Source organism: Dasypus novemcinctus, chromosome 1 (assembly GCF_030445035.2).
Source record: "Dasypus novemcinctus isolate mDasNov1 chromosome 1, mDasNov1.1.hap2, whole genome shotgun sequence".
In the NCBI taxonomy this organism is placed as follows: Eukaryota; Metazoa; Chordata; class Mammalia; order Cingulata; family Dasypodidae; genus Dasypus; species Dasypus novemcinctus.
In genome coordinates this window covers 46,946,415-46,965,165 of record NC_080673.1, presented here as the reverse complement: position 1 = coordinate 46,965,165, position 18,751 = coordinate 46,946,415, and the positions used below count along the sequence as shown (strand labels likewise).

General features: G+C 37.3%; 1 protein-coding gene across 4 annotated transcripts in view; it reads right to left on the bottom strand.

The window, feature by feature from the left end:
- The window catches only part of TTC29 (tetratricopeptide repeat domain 29), a 271,916-nt gene extending 254,723 nt beyond the window's left edge, over positions 1–17,193 (bottom strand). For 3 of the 4 annotated variants that reach the window (XM_058284958.1, XM_058285030.1, XM_058284978.1), the window contains exons 1-3: positions 12,768–12,847; positions 11,351–11,448; positions 9,452–9,535 (exon numbers count right to left, since the gene is read on the bottom strand). In XM_058284958.1, the coding sequence (XP_058140941.1) occupies positions 9,452–9,535; positions 11,351–11,448; positions 12,768–12,791 (206 nt within the window). In that variant the 5' untranslated portion in view covers positions 12,792–12,847. Of the gene's footprint in view, positions 1–9,451; positions 9,536–11,350; positions 11,449–12,767; positions 12,848–17,071 lie in introns of those variants that run through there. The other variant, XM_058284999.2, reaches the window with a different exon arrangement.
- Positions 17,194–18,751: the final 1,558 nt, after the last annotated feature.

Genomic DNA, 18,751 nt, shown 5'->3' with positions numbered 1-18,751 from the left:
CAAAACATCCACTATTAAAACTTTTCTAAAATGTATCACTCATTTGCCTGCCATGTGAAACAGAGTAAGGTAAACAAAACAATAGTTTGTTCCTAACTCGATTATTTAATTCTGGCACAATGTAGCTATGGTGAAAAAGGTACCTGTAGCCCATTTTTTTCTTGTCCTTTTAAGGTAAACTCCCAGAGAGTTTGGCGTTTTAACAGTGGGCAATCATTGTCTTTCCCCCATAGGCTGTCATTTCCTCCTCACAGATTTAATCTACATAAAGTGTGAAAAGGAAATGTTTCCATGGACTGGGAGGTAGCTAAGCTTTTCAAATGAGGACACTTAATTTTATTGACATTTCTAAGTCAATTTGGCATCAAGGTGAGGCCACATACATCCTGAGAGTAAACTGTATGTTTTGGGACATCTATTTTTTGTAGCTGTTTGCATACACAAACTAAAGTCTGTTAACCTAAACCTGATAAATGAATTAGCAGGCCATCTCTGAATATTCTTACTGGAAACAGACCATCCAGTTTTGTCCATGGTATGTGGATTATGGGGGAAGAAGAGGATGTATTCTGCTATACCTGGGTTTAATTATACTTGATTGTGTACATGCTTACAGTTTAGCTTGAAGAAAAATGTTTAAAATACACTGAAATATTTTGATACAGTGTAAGAAAGGAGATGAATACTTAAATCTCAGAGTTTAAGAAGACACATACACAATATACAAATACATATATACTATAAACTTGCATCTATATGTATCTATAGCTCTATATCTTAAATTACCTTCCCAGATTGAAGAGAGTATGGAGTTTTTAAAATGATCTCATCAAGTCATCCCAAGTAAACATAAATCTTAAACATTTTCTAAATAATCTAATTAAAAATCATTGAAAAATATCTCCTCCAAATTTGTATTCTCTTTATTTCATATGCCTAGACACATAACTTTTTAATTTCAAAGTAGAATGCTGATACTATGATACTGTACTCTCCTGATATAGATAGGCATCGCCAAATGATGCATACCAGAAAAGACCCTGATCTAGTAGGACCTGAATGAGAGAACACTGCTCTGTGGAAGCCTGGGAAAGCAAACAAGTATTTGTGAACCCATCACTTAGTTTTCCTTTAAGTACTGATCAGGTGACATGGACTATTAGAGCATCTCCAGCTTCTAACACAGAAAACAGAACAGGGTATTGATATGAGCCAGGGGATGATTTTTATATAATTCCAGCAATGTCAATATTTTATATAATTCCAGAAATATCAATATTTTAAGGATTTTTCCAACCACAATGGAGAATGGCTGGAAAATGGTATAAAATTTTTATATCTTCCTACTACTGGTTTCTTAATATAGACAGAACACCATACCAAAAACAAATCCTGCTGAGTGCAGGGTGATGTGGCAGGACCACTGTGCCTCCCACTGGCGGTCAGTTCTGACTGATTCAGCCTCTGTGGTATGCGAGTGCGGGTTCTCTTTCAATGCTCTGTCCCTCGGACTGGAAGAGGGTCTTCCCAAGTGGTTTCCAAGTGGAGCAGTGCCATGGTGCACTTGGGGCTTAGGAGTTATTGTTGGAAGAGCCACGTTCTCCAGATATATTCTGTATATTTCTAACACTGCGGGTTTATACTTAAAGCATTCTTAGGTTTACAGTAATAACTTTAAGCCATTTATGGAAATTGAAAAAGGGTTTTTGAAACAGCTCAGCAGGGTGTACAAATTGTGTTCCTTGGTGTGGCATTAAATACCTGAAATTAGAAAATAAAAATTTACTCTAAGTTAAAATTTTTAAAAATCTTTTTTCCCCTTCCTTGATTAGTTTTACTAGCTAGGGATATATGCCTTATTAAAGCTCTGTTCTCAGAATATGATGAAAATGATATACAGTACATAGCAAAGTATGTAACCATGATTATTTAAAGAAAAATGATAAATGGATATTATTACCTAAATCAACACAAAGTTAAAGACAAAGTATTTTTCAGGAAGTCATTACTAATAAAGCAACATGAAGTCAATGCCAACTAATTAGATTATTTATTTAATTAATAAAAGACTAGAAACTAAAAACAAAAATTATCAGTAATGGTTAAAGATAATTTGAAAAGGGTAGGGACTACATCTAACTGTTTTGTGTAGGCAATCTCATTTAACCCCCATAAAAACTCCTGTAATTATTATGTTCGTTAAATAAGTGTGGAAATCAAAGATTAGAGAAGTCAGGTGACCTGCTCAAGATTACACAGGTATTAAGGATCAAAGGCAAGTTTCCAACTAAAGAAGAAATCAGCTCTGATAGCCAGAGCTGCCATGTCATGTTTCTTGGGCTTTTAAGACAAAGATTTTTTTTTTTAAGTCTGCAGGAGTTGCTAAGCTTAAACCCCTAACATGAAAATAATATTTTAAATCAAATTTCTAAAAGGCACAAAGACACAAAATGCCTGAGAAATGAGCATTTCTGTGCTCTGTTGACATTTGAAATCTTTTCTTCTCTTTTATGCTGTTGATTTGGTTTTGGTGAAAATCTAAGCTCATTTTTTTTTATACCTACTGAACACTAGCTTTTTTTAAAAAAACAACAGCTCCTGCCAACTGCATTTTTTAAATTCCCAAATTTTAAACTTGATTGATACCCATATTTTTCTTTTTTCAAAATTTATAGTTCAAACCCTTGTTTTTTTCTTCCCAGATTTCTCACCTAGAGATCTCCTATGGAAGACAAAGCCAGAAGTGAAAAAAGCAGGAAAGTGACATCTTTCCTCTGTCCCCATCTGCATTCTCTGCAAATGCTTATTTCTTTTTTTTCTTTTTTAAAAATTAAATTGTCTTTTATTTTAAAGATACATAGATCACAAAAAAATGTTACATTAAAAAATATAAGAGGTTCCCACATACTCCACACCCCACTCCAGTCTTCCCATAACAACAATCTCTTTCATCATTGCGGCACATTCATTGCATTTGGTGAATACCTTTTGGAGCACTGCTACACCACATGGATAATAGTTTACACTCTCCCCCAGAACATTCAGTGGGCTATGGCAGGATATATAATGTCCAGCATCTGTCCCTGCATTATCATTTAGGACAACGCCGAGTCCCGAAAATGCCCCCACATCTCATCTCCTCTTCCCTCAGCAATTACCATGGCCACTTTCTCCACATCAATGCTAAAGTTTCTTCCATTACTAGTCACAATAGTTCTATAGTAGAATACCAGTAAGTCCACTCTAGTCCATATTTTATTCCTCCAACCTGTTCATTTCTTTATACTTGATTTTTTTCTAGAAGGAAGGAGGGGCAGCTTGTCTTCCCCCTCTACCTCTTACTGTCTGGTCTCTGTATAATCCCTGAGGTTAGTTACCTAACTGTTTACTTGGCAAGTGGCTTCTTCAGAGAGTTCAATTTACAACTTTCCCTAGATAATTTAACTTCATACCACACAGAAGAGCAAAACGTTCTAAAGACACAACAAAAAGTGATTTCACTAAACTACTCAAAAATAAAACAAGTGAAGCAGAGGAAGAACACACCTCTAAGGGCCTAAATGTCTATAAAGTTACTGTGAAATTACATCCCGATTAAACTTCTTCACCTTGTCCCATATATTTGGAGTGCCCTGCCTTTGTGCAAATCCAGGTGCTAGACTTGCTCATAACAAGTACATCTTTTGTATGTGAAAGCATCTTTGAAGACAATTTTGAAATAAATCCAAGATGAAGACCAGGTTTGGCAAATGTTAATAGACTTTAAATGAGTGAGTAGAATACAATTCTAGATGAGGCAAGAGAAAAGGCTTTAACAAATTCATAGAGTCAGAAACTACAACATAGGTTACCAGGGGCCGGGGTACGGATAGGCAATGGGAAGTTAATGCTTAAATTGCACAAACTTTCTACTTGGGTTGATGGAAAAGTTGTGGTAATGGATGGTGGTGATAGTAGCACAACATCGTGAACATAATGAACAGCACTGAATTATATATTTGAATTTGGTGAAAGGGGGAAATTTTAGGTTGTATATATGTTATTAGAATAAAAAATAAAAAGACAAAAAGCAAAAAGCACAGGACTGTACAACATAAATAGCAAACCCTATTATAAACAATGGACTAAGGTAACAGGACAATTATAAAATGTTCTTTCACAAGTTGTAAAAATGTACCACTCTAATGAAAGATGCTAATAATAGGGTGTGTTATGGGAACTCTGCATTTTATACATTATTTTTCTATAAACCTACAACTTCTCTAAAAAAGAGAGAAAAGGCTTTAAAAGATACAAAATCAAAGTTCTTCATTTCTTTACAACCCAAACTTGTTGAATATGGTAGTTGACATTAATAGCTCTAACTGCCACTCTGCTGACAAACTAACTTTTAGAATAAGATATCCTGAAAGCAAACAAGCAAAATCTTATAAAATTGAACCAAATCCATTGTTCCACATACTAGAACTTGAAGCAGAAAATAATATTAAGCATATTAACATTCTATGTCCCTAGATGATTTTGTTTATTTGTATCCTCATATAAATAGCTAAAGCTGTAAAACTGCCCCCCAGGAATTTTTATTTGTATCTATAAATGACACTTTTATTACTTTGCTACTCAAAGCAATTATCGTATGATAATAAGTGATACTTTAAGTCCTATTAAAAACAATAATGTATTCTGAATATTATACAAAATATAAAAATCGAAGTACAGAAGCACTTTCAACATCAACTTCTTTAGTTGTTAAAAACTATCAACAAGTCATTTGAAGGGGTTATAAGGGAACCTCTTATGTTTTTTAATGTAACATTTTTTGAGATGTATATATATCCAGAAAATGCAATTTACAAAAATGATGGGGGTGGGGGGGTGGGCAGTGGGTTTTATGGGAACCTCTTACATTTCTTAATGTAACGTTCTTTGTGCTCTATTAACTTTAATTTAAAAAAGTGTAAAACAAAACGAAAAACAAAAACAAGTCATTTGAAGACCTGTCTACTAAAAATCAAATCATCAGCGTGGAATATAGAAAGTGAGTACATGCATTTGAAAAAAGTATATCTTTAAGAACACAGCCATAATCTAGTCATTTAAAAAGTAATAAAGTATACTGAAATTCCTTATGTATATGTAGATGATATAAACTTGAAAGCCCTTTGCCTTTGCCCTTTTCTACCCATTCCAAAGTAAAATAAATCCTCCTCAATTGTATTTGGCTATTCCAGTAACAACTACTTTAGCTTATCCTACTGAATTATTCATTTAAATTTTATACTCCTATCTAGGTACATAAAACATTTTTGAAGAGTTTAACTTGCTCAATTCAATAGTCAAACCAACTACAAACAACAGTGAAATGAAAAACTTAGCACTGAACCCAGTACTCCCAGCAGGATGCCTATTTCACGATGGGTTAATCTGGCATTCATTCACTTAACAACTAGGTATTGAGCTCCTACCCAGTGTCAGGCCCTTTTAGGCCCTGGGGAGCCACAGACACACCCTTTCTCTGGGGGAGCATTCATTCTGATGGAACAAAGACATTCGACCCACAAACTCACAAGCGAGTTGGAGACCAGGTTATAGCAGAAACAGACCCAGGTGATTTGACTGAGAGTGAGTGTGGGTGGAGGGGCGGCCATTAGGCATGTGGACACTTCACTGAAAAAGTCTCTTTCCAGGTGACACCTGCGTGCAAAGGAGTATCAGCAATAAGGTCGCACTGAGAGGAGGCAGCTGTGGGTAGAGTGGAAGACAAGGTCAGAGAGGTCAGCCAGGGTTGGACCATGCATAGCTTCAGGCCATGGTGGAGGCTTTGAATTTTCTCATAAGAGCAATGGAAATCTCTTGGAGGATTTGAAGCAGGGGAGTGTCGTGATCTAATTTTTCAAAATTGATATCTGGCAGCAGGATGTTGGTGTAGTTAGAGTGGGAGTGGGGAAGAGCAGCTCGGAGACTGTTCTAGTGGTTTTGAAGAGAACACAACATTTTGGAGTTGATCTGACAGGACAGGATGACGGATAAGATATGGGGGTGAAAGGCTGCCCAGGTGCTATGTACAGATTGGGGGAAAACTGTGGGAAGAAATTTTTTTTTGAGTAATGGTGAGACAGGAGTTCCGTTTTGAGCTTTATTAACTTTGTGATGTCTTTTATCTATTACATCATGGTAACTATATACATATATATTTATGCTATTATGCTATTTATATTTATATGCTATTATGCAATTTATATTTATATAAATGTTTGGAGCTCAGTGGAATGGTTGGAGCTGGATGTACAAATTTGGTAGTTATCAGGGTATTGCTAATATTTAAAGCTATAAGACTGGATCCAGGTGGAGAGTGTAGCTGGAGTAGAGGGCCTAGGACCTAGTCCCAGGGCACCCCACCACTTAGAGGCTGGAAGAAGAAAACCAGCCAATAAAAGAAGACCGAGGTGGTACAATGACTTTGCAGGAAAGCTATCAAATATGGCATCCAGGAAGCCCTCGATACAGAATGTTCAAGAAAGAGATAATGTTCAACTCTGTCAATGTTTCAGAAACAACAAGCAAGATGAGGAGAGAAACATGACTGTTAGATATGGTGAAAATGGAGGCTACAGGTGGCCCTAAATTGAGTGAGTTCAGTGAGTGCTCAAGTAGACATGGGACCTACTTGGACTCTAGTGAGACAAGAATGGGATGTGAGAACCTTGAGATAATAGTTGCTGTGAAGGATAGAGAGCAATTGGGAAGAGTTTGGATGGGGATATAAAGGCAAGGAAAATAGTAGAATAGTAATGAACACTAGTGAGATGGATCCAATGGAAAAGGAGAAATCAATGACATAGAAGGAAAGCATGTTTAACTGCAGGAAAGTCTTTGAGCAGGTGGTATGGTATACAGAACGCATTGGGGGGACCATCCTTAGACAAGAATATAACCTCCACACATTGCAATAGGAGAAAAGTCAGAGTATGAATGTACAGATAAGTAGGTTGGTATATTTTGGAGTATTTAAGACCATACAAAGAGCATGTGTGTATTAAGGGGTATCAAAGCTAGTGTACATCAACTGTATTAAAGCTTGTATTACATATATGTAGCATATGTATGTAAATATATCAATTATCATCTTAGAAAAAAAGAATAAGTCAGTAGAGAGAGGGATTTGAGGGTATACCCTAGATATTGCTTTTCTGCCTGATAGAAAACTTGATTCTTCAAGTTCTCCCCATCACTTCCTTTTATACTGAGGATCTGTGATTTACCAGTCTGATCATTTGATAATGCTACCAGACAAGGAGCCAGGTTAGTCTTCTCTGGTTTCCTCTAGACCTCTAGGCTGTACTTCACAGTATAATCAACATGTATTCATTCTATATTTGTTTCCTTATCATAGGTCTTATTGTTTCAAATGGATGTTAAGGCTTCAGGATGGGACCAAGTATTTTTCAATAAACTATCATTGTCTCTCCCACTGTGAAAAACCTCATATTAGATATAAAGTAGGTACTTAATGAATGCCTGTTGATCAATTTGTCTTTTAGAATTGAATGGCTAATAAAAAGTTTTATGCAGCAATTCCTTGGGTAACAGAATATGCATAATTCTTCGTGGCACCTTCTGGGGATTGCTGGGAGATGCTGAAATCATTCATCAATTTTCTCTTTTATATGCTATTCAATTAGTTTGTCTGGGGCGAGATCTAGAAAGTATATCAATCAAAAGCATAATAGTAAGCTGAGTACAAGCTGTCTTCATACTAATGGTTTGCATCCACTGTCTTAGAGAAAGGACTTAAAGAAGGTATTTAAGTGCAGGAATTTTTGAGAATGTACTAAGTACTGAGAATTACCCAGAGCTATTGTTATCTGTAGTATAATGATGGATTTGAAATCCATTTAGCAATATCCGTAGTGAAAAAAATATTACTAAGGGAATATTTATTCATCATCATAGCCTATCTAGCAAGATCAAATTTTTCTCCAAAGCAGACTGAAAATTTAGGAGTTAGCAGGTTTTTAGTTAAATTATGTGAAGCATAATTTTAGTTCCTAATAAGCCAGTTACATATATTTAGATATTATTATATTTAGATACAAATATTGCTCATATATATATTTATCTTATTTTAAAAGATACATAGATGACACAAAATGTTACATTAAAAATGAAGTTCCCATATACCCCAGTCCCCACACCCCCCACTCCTCCCACATTGACAACTTCTTTCATTAGTGTGGTACATTCATTACATTTATATATATATTTTAAGAAGTAACTTACCATTGTATTATTGTAATATTGTTTGCAATATTAACCATTAATTTTATTCAACAGGTTACCATGGAAAGTTAATGAATTAACCATCAGAACAACCGGTATCAAAAGGTATCAGGTACTATGAATGGCAGTCCATAAAGTTTGTAGGAAGTGAATGATTATAGTTATTCCAGAAATTTTACTATCAAAATAAAATAAGTCACAGAATGAACTACTCAGTTTTTCATATTACATACAAATTGACAAAAATATTATTTATAAAATAAAAGGTATCAAGAGATTTAGAATTTTAGATTGTATAAAACATATTCTAAAAATATCATTAGGAACACTCTCTTCAGTGGAATCCCATGACATTAGACAATACTCAGAGTTAGAATTTTTTAAAAGAATTTGTTGCATAAAATATTTTAATTAAATGATCTGATAACTTCCATAAAGTGCATATTCACAACTTCCATAAAGTACATATTCACTTATAAGATCCTCATGTTTCAATGTTTATATATCTAAAGCGCTGAAAATAATAGTCACTAAATCTATAGGTAAGAAACATAAAACCCATCCGACTATTATTCCATGTGTCTATTTATTTCTCACTAACTGACAGAGATTTTTATTTTGTTATATTTTAGTCCATAAAATAGATTCTAACTACTGACAAATAGCAAAGCTTACACTGTTCATTGAAAAAATAAATCTAGATCATTTAGAGTTATTTTTAAATTATCCAATAAACTATGAATCGCTGATTTTGTATGTGTGTTTGTGGGTTCTTGGCAGGAAAAAAAAAAATATGTTAATAAGGGCTTTTAAAAAATCACCAGGAAGAAAAAAGGTAGGGATATGAATCTTTTAAAGCTTTTTCCCCTTCGAGACAACATGCCTTAAAAGTGGAGGTTAATAAACAATTAACAGCATAGCCTTAACTAGAATACTGCAAATATGATATTATAATATCTTGGTAAATATGAGAATTTTACGAGCCATAAAATTAATTACTTTGATATGTGTAAGATCAATGGACATGACTTATCACTATTTAATATGAGTTTTAATTTTTAAATGCATGTCCAATGAAAAAGTGTATTGCACAGGAAAATTGAAATTTCAATAGAGACAAGACAAAAGAAACAAACTTTATATTAAAGCACCTTTAAGAGGTTATACTTACGCAGCAACCTCTTCTTTTGACAATCCTTTGAAATTCGTCTCCAGATAATGATCTATGTCATCCTTTTCTTTGATCAATTGAGACCTAAATGAAATGGAAAGAAATATAAAAATACTGCCTTTTCAGGTTGAAAAGCAACCAAATATATAAAACGCCACCTGGAGAAGAGAAATATTCAAGGCATAATACTATAAAAAATAACTGTTTTGCAGTAGCTAAAGTGTTAGGTTGTTGATTAATAATTTCACAATCCTAAATTTTGTGAATAGAAAAAGATAGGGAAGGATATTAAAATAGAGTGTAAAGTAATAAATGACCATCAGTTTCAAATAATCTATATTCTTACATAAACCAAGTTTTCTCCTTGAAGCTCATAAGTCTTCCATTTTCCTCACAATGTTTTACAGCTTAACTTTCCAATTATGGAAGTCATATTTTTCTTTATACAAATGTGTAAAATTTATTTGTTCTAAACAGTAATAAATTTTTCCCTGAAACACTGTTCAAGGGCTTTTAATTACACATAAAACTCAACTTATTATTAAAGTTTAAGGGTGCAAAATGAGTTTAAGAAGACCTTACTGAGAAATTTATAGTACTTGTAGGGAAGTCAGTTTTGACATCCACCTTGCAACTTCAAAAACAAGCATACTACTAACATCTCATAACCATGCAAGTATGAGGACAAACAAATATCTGTGTTTTATCTAGAAACTATAAGAGAATGTTGATACATAATTTGTCTGAAATGATTATGATAAATACTTTTTTTAAATGCTAAAATGAATGCAAGGAAAAGTTTTCTTTAAAATTCATCTCATTTTAGAGTTGTGAAACTGGGTTATGTTTTCATTCACCTTGGAAAGAAAATGTAATCTAATCATTAAAAAGACAAGAAAAATAGTTTTTTTAGACTTTCAACCTATTTCATATTATCCAAAAATTGCAATGGAAAATAAGAATAAGAACAAAAACTATATAAGAATATACATACACACACACACCAGAATTATGTATCTATGGAAAAATTTGTCAGCCACAGAAAATGAAAATTTTGTTTTGCTGTTGTCAAAGAACTTTTATGTTAATTTAGCTAAAGGCATTTATTTTGGGCTTTAGTCTTTTCTATAAATACTAAAAATGAGGTACCCGTCCTTCTCAGGACTTACAATACTTTGATCATTAAAGCCTTGCAAGAATTGAAGAATATGCATATAAAGAAAATAATCAGATTTACAAATGCAAATTATTTATATTGATAAATAAGGTGTATTTCTAAAAACCAATAAAAATTTTAATGGAAATATCTAAATAACACAATCTCAGTTAATAGTCATATATATGACAAAATACATCAAGTTCTATGTATCCTGCAGTTTCTCGGCTACAATTCCAGGAACTCAGCAGTTGTTCATGGGCAGCATCCCTTTGATGCAGCATATTCAGGCTCCAGGATGATTTCAGTAGCTAAATCAACCTGTCAATTCACCCTAGTAGCCAGGCTGCGCCCTCCTTCCTCCGAAACAAAAATCTGCATTCAGGACTTCACGTATTAGAAGCCGTGTACTTTTCACTCCCAAAACTTCTGCTTTCTATTCTCCATGATCACACACATTTGAAAAAAAGGAAAGGTAACTCCAAAGGCCGGTGGGAACCATGATAACACGGGGATAGGAAATAAAATGATCAAAAGAGCACTAGTTTGGTAAATAAATACGGTCTCAGTATTTCAAAGAGATTAATCAAACACTTTGAAATAGCAAATTTGGATTCTAGATATACCAATATAGCTTTGTCCTTTCTTTAAACATAATTTTATTTTCTGTAATATGCTACTGATATTTCTTACTGCATGAAATTCACTTTGTAGAAAAGGAAATGAAAACAAGGGGCACATACCTTGGAATTTTCCTAGGGGTGCACGGCAGCTTCTGCCTGGCCAAGGATGTGAGCCTGGGGCGTGTCATGGGGAGTGGGGGCAGGGTGGTCATTTCCGACTACAAAAAAAAAAAAGCAGAAATGGAATTTTTTAAACAATAAATCTTTCAAAGACTCCTTTAAGACATTGTAAGAGATGCACCATCTGTCATGAGCTGAGCTCGTCTCTGGGTAGAGCTATAGCTGTTAACTCAGGATTGATACTTGGTGAGTGGATTCTGCAGTTGGCCTCTCATTATTTTTACCTTCTGTCTGTCTTTCAGCCAATTTATTACCTATCTACATCTCCACCACCAAGTTGTTTTAGGAGAAAATTAGATACATGAATTAAAGATCCAATCAGCAGCTTTGGTAAAAGTACTGTGAAGAGGCAGGGTTGCAATGAAAGAGTCAAGATTTTTGGAACAACTATGGATTTAAAATGCTTTGCTCTCCTGTTACAATCTGTGATTGAAAATTGCTCATACTTCTCTGTTTTCTCAAAACTTTTATCACTGATAAAGGCTTCGCCTTAGAAGAGGTAGATGCTAAGAATAATTCTCAACAAGGCACCAGCTGCTCTGAGAGAGCACGCAGGTACAACAGTGTAACAAATCACTTCAAAACATAGTGGGTTAAAAAGAGACTGGTTAAAACAATCATTTCATTATCTCCCACATTTTATGTGGGTCAGGATCTAGGAGCAGGCACCAGAGATGGCCTCGTTCCTGCCGGGGTTAGCTCAGTGGTGGGGGAGAGGTCTGGTGGTTGATACCGACTCTGGCCGGGACCTCGGCAGGGCTGACAGAGCACATCCATGTGGACTCTTGAGATGGCCCGGGCCGCCTCACAGCACGACAGCCTTAGACTTATTATGTGGCAACTCAAGGCTACAAAGACAGCTGTCTCTAAGAAAAGCCAGATGGGAGCTGTAGTCCATTTCAGGATCTGCCTTGATGGCATAGCTCGTGTCACTTCCCCTGTGATAACAGGGCTGCCCACATTTAAGATGAATGAACACAGACCCCACCTATTGTGGGAAGAGTGTCAAAGTCATATATTATTTTGTCGTGGCCATCTTTGAAAAGTACAATCTGCCACAGTGGGGAAAGTAAGCGAGCTGTAATAAAGATGGGTCTATAAAATCAAGATATCTAACCCTTACCACAAAGAGGAAGACATGTGGACATGATGTCTATAGACTTAGACTACAACATTTTTCACATGTGGCTAGGACTCTCAGATGCAAAAAACCCCACAGTTCTACAGCTAAATAGAGAGGCATCAAAATGGCTAGACCCTCCTGATCCACCACCACTCTTCTACCACACTGACCTTTATATCCTTTGGCCCACCAAACAACTAGAAGACTTGTTTCAAGTTTTCCAGCAGTTAGTACCTGTGTTAGTAAATGTGCGGACATTTACTGGGCTACCACTTGGTGCCAGGGGCTGCTGCAGGTGCTGGAGATTCAGCAGGAAACAAGAAGACAAATCTCTCTGACCTGATGGAATTTACATTCCAGTTGTAGATGTGAGAAAAACAGACAATATGCAATTAAATAAAATTATGGAAGGTCAGATGATGATAAGATCTTTACAAGAAAATAAAGCAGGGAATTGAAAACTGTCCCCATGCTCACCAGTACCAAAGGGATAAATAAGAGAAAACAAAGATGCGGTCAAAGAAGTTAGGGAGAAATTCTGGGTGGCGTCCTGATGGCAGAAGGCCTTGTGGGTTACTGTAAAAACTCCGGCTCCTATTTGGATTAAGAATTAATAGGAGGATTTTGAGTACAGGAGTGACACAATTTAATTTCCACCTGGAAAGAATCCAATCTTCCTTCTCTTGAGAGATTAGAGTGTAGGGGGAAGATTTGCTGGCAGGCGCTTCTGAAATCTGAGTGGGATGGTGGTGGTACATGTAGAGAGACATGTTCAGACCAAGGTGGAGGCACCTGTAGAGTGCTGAGACACAGTGTTTCCCTAAAGCTACAAAGGAAGAGAAAGAGACAGAGAGAGAATGAGCAAAGACTTGAAGGAAAATCTCTTGAAATCACTGTAGAAATGGGCAGCTTTGTGTTTCTGGAAAAGATTCTTACCCTGACCAAAAAGTAATTTTTCACATTATTAGACAAGTCTATAGCAGATCACCTTTTTGTTTTTGATAAAATAGAATCCTGGTATTACCCAGATTATTAGGACTAGGTATGACCCATTAAACACAATGTTCACTTATTTTCATGGAACATAGCCTAAAAGCAGACAGCCTCATACTAATGTTAATACTTACATTAGCACTAGAAGATTGTAAACAAATATTAGACCATTATTGTATTATGCTTCATAAGTCTATCACATAATGATTTAACTCTAATTTTTCTTTAAAATCATTTTTTTCTGTTCAATGTTATATCAATTTATTACTTGGTTAGTAAGTTATATCAACTCATTACTTGAGTTAGTTCTGATAACTGGAACTTAGTAACAAATGGCAAAATTATGTCGAACATGTGGTAAGAAGTTATGATCAACATAGGGCAGACCCCAGTGCAGGTTTGAAGAGTCACCGGAAGCTCCCTCAACACTAATCCCATGAACTCACATCAAAGAGTGAGTGTTCCAGAGTCTTCCAATGACAAATACAGGCTATCGCAGTGCTAAACCCTGACACACCCAGCCTTAGTGAATTTGTTTCTGTGGGGGCATTCCAACCTCCTAATTAAGGCTCTCTATTCTGAGAGCCCCACAAGGCTAACTCAGGCATCCTGCAATGGGCATTGGGGTCTGAGTGATGTCTGCAAAATTGCAGGGGCCTCTGAAAGCTCACCCAGGAACTTCAAAATGAGGAAACAGTACTTGCAATCTCTCCAAATATTAGGAAATTCAGTTACTTACACAGACAAAGGGACCAGACCCCAGAAGCTCTGATCCTGCCTATATATCCCATCAAGGTGTGTGTAAGCTCCCTAAAGTTGGCCCCCTAGTATGCTATATGAAATCTATCCTTTCTGATGTTTACTTGGAATAGACAATTTTTGCTAGAAAATATAAGCATCTAATCAAATATAAATCATATACATGGGGAGGTACATGTCTTCTTTGTCACACGGATCAACTGAGCTTTCTTTTTTTTTTCAAATTCTCCGTCAACGTCTCTACCATTAAAGTTTCAGCTGCCAGTTCCTTCATTTTGCTCTCCTCTGATCTGAGAACATTAGCAGCAGGAGCACCTTTACTCTTAAATTTAGTTTAATGTAAGTATTGCAAGCCCTGCTGGCAAGCCTCAAGGCACAAACTCTGAATGGGGGGTGGTCAGACCTGAATGATAAAGTAGAAAAAAGTTATTAACTGAATGTTGAAAAAATATGTATCTCTCCACCAATCCACATTGGAAAGTTTAAGCTCCATTAGGGTGGAGGTTGAGCAGGCTCTCCCCTTGCTCTAAACCCTATGTCCTCCCTTTCTGGTGCCTGATGGGAAAGGGTATTTTGTTTTGCATAATCAATACATGGCCACATGAGAGTATTTTGTTTCAGCCAATAATATGTGACCTGAATTTTATGATACAAATAATATTAGAAATGCATCAAATATTAAATGGATCATGTAACAGATTATTTTCTTATCTAAGCAATCTCTTTTATAAGTTCAGTTTTAATTATGCTGTAGTTTCTTAAAGTAGCTGTGTTCTAGCACACAGAAGCAGCCAAGTGCGGGTAAAAATGTAAGCATGTTTAGGGGTCTGTCCTGTCAGGCTTAAAATTATATCTGTCCAGTGAAGAAAGTCTTTTGTTCTTTGTTAATATGAGTTGTCTTATTATTCCTGGTATTGGGCAAGATGGTACCTCCAGCTCCTGGGTGAACTCCAACCTAGACTCAACCATGAGGAAGGCGCTAGTGCTTTTGGGCGCCTGATTTAGGCATGCAGCAGGAATGGTACACAGCACTCTTAGCTCAACACCAGGGGAGGAGAGCACAGGAGAAGGGTGTGCCTGCAGGGAGGGGAACTGCTCAGGTTCAGGTGAGTAAGAGAGAAGGAGAACGAGGGGCATCTCTAACGGCTGGTACCAAAACAAGCTTAGCTCCAGGAGGTCAGGCTGAATCAGTCTGTTAGGAGGTTCCAGAGTCAGCTCCCCTCCATGCCAGCAAGAAGGTGTTGCTACATGTGGCACCACGAGTGCTAAGACTAAGATCAAAAGGCTGCCTGAAGCCATTCCACTGCTGGTATTCAGAAGAGATTTGGTGGATTCTTTGATCTGTTGTTTGGCTCTTGTATCACTGTTATAGTCTCTAAGTTTGGCCTCTGCATGCAAAGACAAATGAGAATGTAGAAATATAGGATGAAAGGTTTGAGAGTGCTGGGTCAGGGTGAATGCTTCCCATGGTGTGAGTTTAAATTTCTGGCCCATAAGTAAAATTCTTCAAAGAGGACCCCTTCTGTCCAATATCTCCAGAGATCCTCTCATCCGGAAACACAAATGAAAGGGGGCCCTGCACTGTGAACATAGGGGCTACTTGGACAGTGATTATGTCTGACACTGTCACTAGGGCTTAGGCACTTGGGGTAGCTACCACTAATTTCTTAAAGCTCAGATGTGAGAGAAAGCAGCCACTAAACTAGAGCAAGCAAGTTTGTTAACAAGACAGTTCAAAATAAATATGATTTTACCACCATCAGCACAAAAATTATTCATAAGAATTAGAACTTTTCATATTATAATCATTTTATTTTACTATGAAAGTTTGAAGAAAACTACAGAATAAATAAATATCATTTCATTATGCCCTTGGATAGAGAGGAAAAAATAACAAAAGGAAGTTTAAAGAGTTGCTAAAGAATGTTTACCCCTTTTATCCTTATAATTTTTGGACTCATCTAATAGTCTCTGGTGAATAATTAGATAGGCTACTAAATAAAATAAATAGAAATCAAACGTATCCTACCAACTGACATTTATTGATGGTTAAATTTTTAAAAAGCAGGTAAAGGGTTTGAAGGCAAACCACGTTTCACCTGACGTACACCTGGAGATTACTGCTAAGAGACTCTCCAGCTTCACAGACTTCAGCCTGAAAATCAGGAAAGCAAAGAATGTACCCGAGGAGAGAAAAATTAGTAAATAGAATAACTCCATCCTTGCCCATCTCCCCCAAGCACAGAATAAGTTGTATTCTTACAGCAAATACTTAGGACCTACTATGTTTAGAGGAACTAAAACAATCCTAAAATGTAGAGTCTATGAGAAGAAATGATCGTTAAATCAACGAAATGCCAACACATCTGAAATATATATGTGTACTTATATATTACAATGCAAATACGACCTTTGGGAACAACCATTTATTTGATCTCTCAAGTTTATGAGATGCTGTCAGCTGACTTTATTTTTATCCAAACCAACGCCATCTCAGTTCCTTTCTGCTCCTACCTAGTTCTAAAGGGGATTAATCTATTTCTTTGCCTGTTTATTTTTACCTGCCCCAGGAGGGTCCAATGAACTTAGGAGTGAGAAGAGTGCTTTTTTCTCCTCCTCCTATTCGTTTCTTGAGGTAAATGGTGACGGGTTTGGCTCATCATACTTGAGAACAGAGGTCTGTGGGCTAATGGATAAAGAGCTTTTCCGGACCAAGGAAGGAACTTCCCGCCCCTCTTAGGAGCTGTGAAAATCCTGTCCCCAGACTCGCCCCCGCCACCACGAACCTCTGCGAAAAACTCCGCTTTTCGGTTCCGCCTAAGTGTCCCCCGCCGGTGGCAGGTGGTGGGCGCCGCGCTGTGCCCTCCTCCGCGGTTGTTCTGCGCCTAGCCTGCGGGATAGCGGGGACGCCAGGCGCGTCTCCAGGGAAACGGAGGGGCGGGGCTGGGCGGGAAGAGGGCGGGGCTAGGCTAAACCGGGGCTCCCGGTTGGGGCAGCCCTCAGACTCTTCCGCAGTGGGGCGGGGCCTCAAACTCGGGCTTTTCAAGCGCAGCTGCGTTGAAGACAGTCGGTGAGTTGACTTAACCAAAGTACCTCGGCTTTGCCGCCCTGAGTCACCTCCTTCATGGCACTGCTTCCTCAATATTTTGGGAACATTTCCCTGTTATCCACAAGGGTGATGGAAAATCGCTTAGTTTGGCATTCATGAGCCCCATGACCTGAAATCCCAGATTTTGTATTTCCACCTACTTAATGTTAATCCTGTACTCTCAGTCCATCACTTCAACCTGTCTCTCACGTGGAAGCGCAAGAAAGCAAGCCTCCTTGCTCATTCTTACATACATATGGGGTGCAAGAGAGTAAGGCTTGTTCCTGATTACTTCTCAAACATAAATGTGCTAGAAAGCGAGGCTTTTATTTATTGCCTACTGTCAAGCACTGTAGGAGAATGATCCGGCAATACTGCACGCACGAGGTTTTCTATTAACTGTAAATCAATTCTATTCGGTGTACAAGCATTACACTTTCATTCCACCATCTTATATGCTGCCGCAAATTATTAAATTATTTCCACCTAATAAGTTTTCATTATCCATTCAATTAATCACTGTGACCACCTGTAAGTGGGTTCTTCCCCATTTCCTCACCAGTGGAATGATTCTCACGAGCTCATTTCCCACTTTTCAGCCTGACTTTAATACAGTTCCACTGTGACCTTTGTGAATTCTGTTCCAATCCTTGCTTCCTTTCCTGCCTTAGAGGTCTGTGAATTCTAGGCACCTTCTTTTCTCGCACGAGGCCCTCTTAGCTTGGCTTTCTTGGTGGCACCTTCCTGCTTCGCTGGGCTTTTTCCTCCTGCTTGTCATCTTTTCACCAGTAGTTCTTCAGCTAATTCACTTTCTCCTTCTGCTCAGGACAAGACTGTTTAGAGCTAGGGAATTCAGAGTACTTTGTCTGCATGTGACTGCAAATCTAACTCAAACTTTTTTTAAACAAAAAAGGAGACTGACTGGTTCCCACAACTGAAGGGTGCCAGCTTCAGGGGCAACTTGAGAGACTCGGGCCCTTCTGAAAACATTGAGGACTCCAGGACTCCCCACCTTTCACCATCCAGAATTAATCTCTCTCCCTCTCAGGCCTACCTTTATTATCAGTATCATTTTGCAGGGTTGTATTATATGAATTGATCTTTCCTTGAAGGTTGTGAACTCTTTGAAGGCAGAGGTGGTATATTATTTGCCTATGAATTCCCTGGACTAGTCCAGATATATGGTATGGGCCCACATTTCTTTTCTAATTAATCGAATGAATGACAAAAGAGATCAGACTTCCTTGAACCAACTCCCCTTTTACAATTCTTCTCATTGCTTCCTCACCCTGCCCCATTTAGAGGGGAGGGAGGTGTGATGGGAGGCATACTTGGAATACTATTTCTCACCTAAGGAGATCCAGGGTGCTTCCTTCTG